Raw genomic sequence first — 9,485 nt, forward strand, 5'->3', positions numbered from 1 at the left:
TAGGTGTTATTTAGTACATTTTATTATAAATTAAAAATTAATAATCTAAAAACAGAAGTCAAAAACCCTTTTCACTTAATTTCTAGAAATCAATTTGTTTTGATTTATTTAAATTATTTATAGATAATAAATTATAAACAAAAATTATACCAAATATAATCATCAAAGTAAAAAAATTAGAAGCAGTCCAAACAAACTGCACCAAACAGTCCCATAATCTATTGTTTACCCAAATCAAATCCAACATTTTTTTAAAATTTTTTATTTTATTTTATTTTATTTGATTATTAAAAGAGTATACGACTTTTATGTGTCTGAGCACATAATACTTCACAGGCCTATATATACACATTTGAGAGTAGCTTCAGATAGAGCAAGCCCAATACCATTTACAGCTCTCTGGGAATTGGGTTAGACTTGGAGAGCATCTTGAGAGAGCAACAATGGCTGTGTTCATGGTGGTTCTTCTTGGGGTGGTATTGGGAGTCTCTGTTTGCACAGCTTTGTTGAGATGGAATGAGATCAGGTACATGAAGAAAGGCTTGCCTCCTGGGACAATGGGTTGGCCAGTTTTTGGAGAGACTACTGAGTTTCTTAAACAAGGTCCAAACTTCATGAAAAACCAAAGGGAAAGGTAATAATAAGTCTTTGTGCCTCTCTCTCTCTCTCTCTCCCTCTCATATCTCTGTTTTTTTTTTTTTTTTTTGTTGGTTTTGTTTTGCTTTGTCTCATCATATACAGTGGTTTTGTTCATGTTTTATTTACTTCTTGAAAATGCTAGTTTCATTTCAAACTGATTTATTAGCTCTGTTCTTTCAAACTCTTCTGATTTGTGTCTTGTAGATGATGTTTTTGGTTTTTTTTTTTTTCTTTTTTTTTGTAGATGGACAAATAAAATAAAAGCGATAAAAACCAAGAAGTCCTTACTGATCAGAAGTGACTTTCACTGAGATTATAAGTCAATTCCTCACCAACTCATCTACGTGCACATAATTCATTACAGAGAGTATGAGAGGGTTATGTCTAATTTTATGAATTAATCTCCTTTTGGAGCACGCTATTTTATTTTATTTTTTAAATATTTTTTAAATTAAAATATGATATTAAAAAATGAATTTTTAATTTTTTTATAAAAAAAACATAAGGAAAAAAAAAGGGAATCATTATTTTATATAGGTGGTTACTTTTTGACTTCGGAGCTAAAATCCACTCTTCCCAAACAGTGTAATTTACTGAGAATTTTTCATATCTCACCGGTTGGAGTAAATATCTAAACAATGATTTTTGGTGAAGGTTAACAAGTGCTTTCTATACATTGTTTATTAACAAGTGCTTTCTATACCTTGTTTATTATTGAGATTATTGTACAAAGTGTTTTTAAAATGGTAAAAAAGTTTTGAAATATTTTAAGGAGTGAAAAAGTGTTATGAAATTATTAGTAAAAAGGATATCGCGTTTTAAATTTGGATAAAGCTTGGTAACTCTAAAACCCCTCCCCCTAATTCCTCTAATTTCCTTTTCTGGAAACTGTTTTCTTTTTCTTTTCTTTTTTCCTTTTTTTTTTTTTTTTTTTTACCTGAAATGGCATTTTCGGGGGATTCGGGCTCCCCCTTTCGGGGGATGAATCACTGCCCTTTAAATTTTTTGCCTGTTTATTTTTTTTATTTTTTCCTTAGAACATTTGTTAACAGAACTCATGATTTTTTAGAACACAAGATTCTCCATGCCCAAATCGTTCTACCACATGCATTTCTAGCCATATAAAATTTCTGTCTCGAGATTTTTATCAAATCATTTTGACATATATATGACTAATCATCTTTGTAATTGTTGAGGTATAGTGGATGTAGTTGGCATTAATTACTCGATCACATATCTAACTTAAATTAAATTTGAATAAAGATATTTTTGTTATATATATTTGTGACCTCTTTAATTTCTATGAATATGTAAGCGATGGGGCAGTTATCTCTGTTTGTCGTGTCGCTTTTTTATTTTTATTTTTATTTTATCATAATCAAATCTCAGCAACTGTGGACGCAACTTTATGTTTTGAGGGAAACCACATAAATCTTATACTTTTGTGTGTGAGCATGAATTACAATTTTTATACATTTATTTCCTGTGTTTCTGTCACTGATCTTGATTACGAGTTGTAGATTCGTAATCATAGTTTCTCTTGTAATAGTTTCTCTTGTAAACTTGTAGTAATAATATATTTTTTTTACTGTCACTGTAAAAGGTATGGGAGTTTTTTCAAATCACACATACTGGGATGCCCCACCATAGTATCAATGGACCCAGAAACAAACAGATACATACTCATGAATGAGTCAAGAGGCCTTGTACCTGGCTACCCACAGTCCATGCTTGACATCTTAGGCAAATCCAACATTGCTGCTGTTCATGGCTCCACCCACAGGCACATCCGAGCTGCTTTGCTTTCTCTCCTGTGCCCCTCCATCATCAGATCCCAACTCTTGCCCAAACTTGATGACTTCATGAGGTGCCACCTCAGCAATTGGGACAACACACTCATTGACATTCAACAAAAAACCAAAGAGGTGTTTGATTTAGTCTTTTTTTTTTTTTTTTTTCCTTTTTTCACAATGTTGAACTGTTTTTAAGGTACCTGTGTTGCTCATTGTTTGTTGTTCAGATGGCATTTTTGTCGTCGCTTAACCAAATTGCAAGTATTGAATGGGAGTCCATGTCTGGGGAATTCATGCCTGAATTCTTTAAGCTGGTGTTGGGAACCCTTTCTCTGCCCATCAACCTTCCCGGTACAAATTACCACCGCGGTTTCCAAGTAAACTCACCAACTTATTTCTTAAATACATGTTGCTTTTAAGTCTAAGTAAACTAATGATATCTAAAGTATCTGATATGTTACAGTTTAATCATCAATTTTAAAAATTTATGCTTTAGTCTAAATTAATAACGGGAGGAGGGATATTTGGCTCTCGGTTGGTTCATTTCAAAACAAATCAACAACTAACATGAAGGCGTAAATTTAGAAGTGATGTTTTACGGTTTTAAATATTTCTGTATGTATGTTTTGTCTAACTGAGATGTCTCATAGGCAAGAAAGAACATTGTTAGCATGCTGAGACGACTCGTAGAGGAAAGAAGAGCTTGCCAAGAAACCAAACATGACATGCTTGGTCTCCTAATGAATGGGGGTGAAGAAAACAGATATAATCTAACAGATGACGAGATAATTGATCAAATGATAGCAATTTTGTATTCTGGATACGAGACTGTTTCGACTACTTCTATGATGGCTGTCAAGTATCTCCACGATCATCCCAACGTTCTTCAAGAACTCAGGGTAAGTGGATTTGACAACATGTTTTGCACTTGTAGATAGTAATCTGTGTGTTCGAGCGCTCTTAAATCTAACTGGGATGTTTGTGTTTCAGAAAGAGCATTTGGCGATAACAGAAAGGAAAAGGGCAGAGGATCCAATCAACTGGAATGATTTCAAGTCGATGAACTTTACACGTTCTGTGAGTATTTTTGAAGTTTTGAGCCTAGCAAGCAACTGATCACAGAACTGGGCACAATGTATATGGAAAGACATAGTTTTTAAAATAGACAATCGAACAAATCTAGTAAAATTTTGTCAATTTATGTGTGTTCTATGCTCGTTTCTGTGTTTGCATAACTGAGGAATTGAAAAAGGGGTTTCAACTTGAAGAAAATTTATTAGATTAATCTGGTGTTTATTGGGTGCAGGTGATCTTTGAGACATCAAGATTAGCTACAATTGTTAATGGGGTTTTAAGGAAGACTACGCAAGACATGGAACTGAATGGTGAGTCTCTTATGTTATCTTCTAAACACCGATATAAATATAATGGTCCCTACTATTAGCTAGGCCAATTATAAAAGAGAAATGTACCACCATAACAATACCCTTTCAGCGTGAGATTTACGTTATTGACATGATATGATTTTCAATGGTCTGGATGAGCCAATTGGCCATGTAAAATATAAGATTTCATCAACAAATAGATAAATCAAAGCACTTTCTCTCTGTTTCTACAGGGTTTGTCATTCCCAAAGGATGGAGAATATATGTTTATACAAGAGAGAACAATTATGACCCGTGTTTATATCCCGACCCATTGGCCTTCAATCCATGGAGATGGATGGTAAGTAAAAATCATAAATTCCTATGTTACCCATTTAGATTTATTTAGCTTAAAATTTGAAATTTCATGTGTGAGCAGTTGTAAGTTGATTGTAGGCTTGATAACACCGCAAATGAGTAAGGAAATAACTAATTTAACCTTGACTGCCAAATGCAGGACAAAAGCTCGGAGTCGCAGAACTACTTCTTCATGTTTGGAGGAGGCACTAGGCAGTGTCCGGGAAAGGAACTGGGAATAGCTGAAATTTCTACATTCCTACATTACTTTGTTACTAGATACAGGTAAACCACTAATTCAAAATTGAAAATAGATAGTGTAATAAATTACTTTCGTATTTTTTTGGATGAATTTTTATTAATACCCTAAATGTGATTTGCCTTTTTTTTTTTAAAATGCAGATGGGAAGAAGTAGGGGGAGATAAGCTAATGAAATTTCCAAGAGTTGAAGCACCAAATGGGCTGCACATTAGGGTCTCAAGTTTGTAACTGACCTTTTTTTGTTACGGAAAAAAGTAGAGATACAGCATACCACAATGGAGGACTTGTAGGGATGTACAATAATGTTCTAACATAATAGAGATTGATTCATTTTCCATTTTGGCCAACTTGTTTTGTCCCAAATTAGGCCCTCAATACTTGTTATTTGATATTTGTTCATTGAGTAATGCTTCAAAATAAAATATTAAAAAAAACTTAGAATTTATATACGTTATTTTAGTGTAAGATTCTGTATACAAATTTTAGAAAAATAATAAAAGGGGATTATTTTGTTATGTTGAAGGGGGTCACAATTGTTTTAACGATAAATAATTTTAGATAAATTATAAATATATTTCTTGAGATTTGTTTAAAATATAAATTATTCTTTGTGATTTAGAAAATTATAAATATTTTTTTATCAGAATTTTTTATTTAACAGAATTAACTAAAAAAATTAAAATTTATAATTGCTCTCTTATATAATAATAGAATTATTTAAATTATTAATTATAATTTATTTCTAACATCATTAAAAAATTATTAATTGACTTTCATAATTTATTAATAAAATGAGAAATTTGTTATTAAATTTAAAATCTCAAGAGGTAGAATGTAATTTTCAGAAACACATGAGACAATTCATATTTTAATCAAATCTTATAAGTTGTATTTATAATTTATCTAATAATTATTTAAAGCTATTGTAGCAAATTTATGTGGTATTCAAATTTCGTATTTATTCATTTCAGACTAGGGTAGGCATTAGATTAGGCCCGCCAAAATTGCGTCCAAATTCGTCCGCGTTACCCAATGCGTTTTTTTCTAACCAAGCCGAACCCTTAGCCCAACCTTGCCCAATAGGCTTGGCTCAGATAGGCGAGCTCTTATGACTTGCAGGCTTTGCCCCAACTAACTGACATTTACAGACTCTTTTCAAATATATATATATATATATATATATATATATATGTATTTTTATTCTCTTTCTTGTTCATATATTTTTACAAGCCAAAGGATTAGGCTTAGGACTGGCTATAAGGTTATCCGAACCACATAACTTGTCCAACCCGAACCAATCTGCATACAAATGGGCACTTTCGTAGAAACAATGTGGGTAAATACGGTTTGGAATATGGTATTATTGCGGGTAGTGAGTTTTACCTGCACTCATAAGAACCCGTCCGCACTTAGACCTTTTTAAAAAATAAAAAAAAGAAGAAGCTTAGACTGTTGATTTCATTCATCTTATCCTAGATATTTTTGCCCAACAAACCAAACTCTAACTCCTAATAACAGCAGCACTGAACACCCTCTCTCTTCTCATCTCACTCTTTCACTCACTCTTGTTCATACTCGTTCTTCCATCTCTCTCTCTCTTTCTGTGGCAACTGGCGACCAGTGATCGGAACTGCAAGAAGCAGCTCTCTTTGTTGTGACTGGCGACCGGTGATCGGAACTGAAAGAAGTTGATGAGAACTAAACGTAATGCAAAAAAAATGTATGAATTTTGTTCTTTTCAATTTTTCACCTATTCCCTTTATGTTGATATTTGAAGGGTTGTTCCCTTTATTGGGACTATTGATTTTGAAGCACTGATACTGGTGAACTTTTATTCAGTTCATCTGTATGTGTTGTTGATTTTTTAGAGTAAAGAAGGGGAAAATCAAATTATTTTGCTTCGTGAGTGTTCTGAAGAATTTGAACTACAATTGTTTTGCTTCGTTGATTTTAAAATAAAAAAGGGAAAAACAAATATGTTTTGAACTAGCTTTTTTTTCATCTCAGTTCTTAAAAATAATTTGTATTTTTTATTTGATTGTGAAGGTGCATATTTTGAATGACTAGTGATTATACTTGATTCTGTTTAGAAAAAAGGATGTTTGCCTAATAGTAAGAAAATTTTTACTGGAAGTTTTGTTGAAGGCTTGGTTTAGCAAACATATTTGTGTCCTTATTCTTAAATTAAAAATCTATTTCTGTTTTGTGTTCTTATTATTGAACAGTCATTTTCAATCTCTCAATATGTGAGATTAAAAAATTAGACATTAAATGAATGTTTGACAACTTCAAAAAGAGTTGAATTTGTTAATTATTTTTTTATATTATAATTATTATTTAGTTCTTATTTAATTTTCATTCTAATTTTTGTAATCCAGTTTGAATGGAGGATAGTGTTGAATGTCTTGCAATCAATCTTTTAACTTCGGAATCCTATAATTCTCAAATGAATTCCTCCTAATTGAACTCGAACTTAAGCCTCCTAAACCCCCAAAGAGAAAGCGTGGGGGTGGAGGGGGAAGAACACCATTCACAGTTTAAGATTTTGAATGATTTGCTGTGTTAAGAATTGATTTTGTTGTGTTTTTAATTTTATAAGTTTTAATTCATTAATTATTAATGTTGAGCATTTTAGAAATGGGGGAAAATGGTCCAAAATAAATATTTACAAAATGAAAATAAAAGGCCCAAAAATAAATTTTTAAATAAAAAAGTCTAATCTGCAAACTGCCTACAACCACTATACATCTACGAATCATATCCGCACAAATTGCAATCCGCACTGCGGGCGGTTGCGGGTTAATTTTTCCAAACTACACATATACGGACTGGTCCAAACAACAAATTAAACCATTCAAAACCGAACCACGAGCACCCGTAGCTAAGTTAATGAGAAGGCAAACGGACTGCTTCTGTTCAACCTACAAACTGGGCTGGACTTCAGCCTCTCAGTCCAGCCTCAATCCAAGCCTCATTCGTTGGGCCGCCAAACTTGGAGCAAGCAATGAACAATTAGGCCGAATGATGACCCTTGATCTAGAGTATAAAAAGGGTTAATTACAGTTAGGTCAAATGATGACCCTTGATCTAGACAATATAAAAAGGGTTAATTGGTAAGTCGTATGGCCTTAAGACATGATAGTAATGACACACTCCAACTTTTTTATTTTTTATTTTAAAAAAAAATAGTAACCATGAAGAGTATAACCTTGAGAGCGGAGAAGTAGCAAACCCTTTAGACGTTTGGGATGAGTTTTGAAAACGTTTGGGATGAGTTTCCTTTTTATACGTATTCATATTTCTCTTGGGTCCATAATTTAAATTCTAAACCGTCTACTTATAGTTTTCACAATAAAAATTATTTATAAAAGAAATTAATTTCATCGGATATTTATAAATATATGAACAAATTACCTTTTATTTTATAAAATAAATAGTAAATAAAATTATAAACTTAAATCATAAAATCTATAAAATAAAATGCGATGTGTTTCTGTATTTATAGTTGTCTGATAAAATTAAATTTTCTTTTGAATAACTTTTAGTGCAAGAACAACAAAGTTGTGTTTACGAGTTAGAAGTCATAAGAAGGGAATTGAGGGATATGATAAAATACGGAGGGGTGGTTATCTCTTCACGTTTGTTCTCAGTATATATGATATGACTAAACTAAGATTGATGTGGTCCGTTTTTCTTTTCTTTTATATATATATATATATATATATAAGGTATTTTAGGTCAACTTACGTGTACCAGATTAAGTCCCTACAGTCCAAACAAATCTTCCGAAACAGAATTTATGCCCTGCGATCCATGATCCCAAAATATACATGATTGATGTGGTCCCATTCATTGTTTGGTTGTGAAATTAACTACCGGATTGATAATCCAATTGAATTCACAAACCCACTGAGCAGTGGGACTAGCATAGCTGATAGAAACATGGGATTGAGAAATGAGTCCCATGGTGTTAGTGTTTGAAGAAAAATGCTCTGAGACTCTTTTTTTTTTTTTTAGAAATTCTCATAATCTTTTTTGGATCTCAATCATTGATGTATACATGGGACCCATACCATCAATAGTTGAGATCTAAAGAAGATTGTGGAATTTCCAAAAAAAGAGAGTCAATTATTGTTGGTGTTTTGATTGGGACAACAGTGGTGGTGGTTATATTATACTGAGGTCGGAACTACATAGGGTTCAAGGGCACATGTCCCTCTTATTTTTTAAAAATTACTCTTTTACTTTTAAATAGAAAAAAAAAATTCATTTAACTCCTTTTTAATTTTTAAATATGTTTTAAAATGTTTATATCTCATACTTCTCTTTCTTTTTAATAAATTCTTTATAATTTACCATTATAAATATTTAATTTTATCAAAATATTCTCTTATAATTATTTCTATCTCTCTCATTTCTCTCTTGTTTTTCTCCACATCTTTCTTCTTCTTCTTTATTTTATTTATTTATTTATTTTTGTATATTTAGGTTAAGTTTGACAAGTCTATAAAAAGTTAAAAAGTTACTCAAAAAGTTAAAAAGTTAAACACTATTTACCAAAAGTCAACAATTACGGCTACACAACTCTCAATCCTAATTTTCCTTTACACACTAATTTATACAATTTTTTAATATACATTTTTTCATAAAAGTCAAAAAGTTAACCCAAACATCCATATTTTTTTCCTCAATTTTTTAGTCCAAAAAGACAAAAAGTGCACTTATTTAGGACACTCCAAACAATCCCTTAGTAACTAAGATAGCAAATAAAAGAAGCATCAGTTAATTAAAACATATCTAAGACACATAATTTTGACATCACATTGATCTTTGGTCATTTTATCACCAAATAAAAATTAGATTTGGTTAAATTTTATAATTGATATCGCTAAAAATTAATGGTACCCGCCCATGAATCAAAATCCTACCTCTGCCATTGGTTATATTTATTTGGGATAATTACATTTTACCCCTTTGTGGCTTCACGCGTTTTCACATTACCTTCCTGATGTTGATAAATGTACTCATAAATTCCCTGTGGTTGTGACTGAAGTGCAAAAGTGACGGAAT

At 31.7% G+C, this 9,485-nt stretch overlaps 1 protein-coding gene across 1 annotated transcript; it reads left to right on the forward strand.

Moving 5' to 3' along the window:
* The first annotated feature begins 316 nt into the window (after positions 1–316).
* LOC114256381 (cytochrome P450 85A1) lies at positions 317–4,762 on the forward strand. The gene is made up of 9 exons (XM_028196012.2): positions 317–634; positions 2,243–2,564; positions 2,660–2,809; positions 3,083–3,331; positions 3,423–3,509; positions 3,739–3,817; positions 4,051–4,157; positions 4,314–4,438; positions 4,556–4,762. Exons 1-9 carry the CDS (start codon positions 444–446, stop codon positions 4,641–4,643), a joined length of 1,398 nt encoding a protein of 465 aa, XP_028051813.2. The 5' UTR covers positions 317–443; the 3' UTR covers positions 4,644–4,762.
* Positions 4,763–9,485: the final 4,723 nt, after the last annotated feature.

Source organism: Camellia sinensis, chromosome 4 (genome assembly GCF_055761805.1).
Source record: "Camellia sinensis isolate YWXY chromosome 4, ASM5576180v1, whole genome shotgun sequence".
NCBI lineage: Eukaryota > Viridiplantae > Streptophyta > Magnoliopsida > Ericales > Theaceae > Camellia > Camellia sinensis.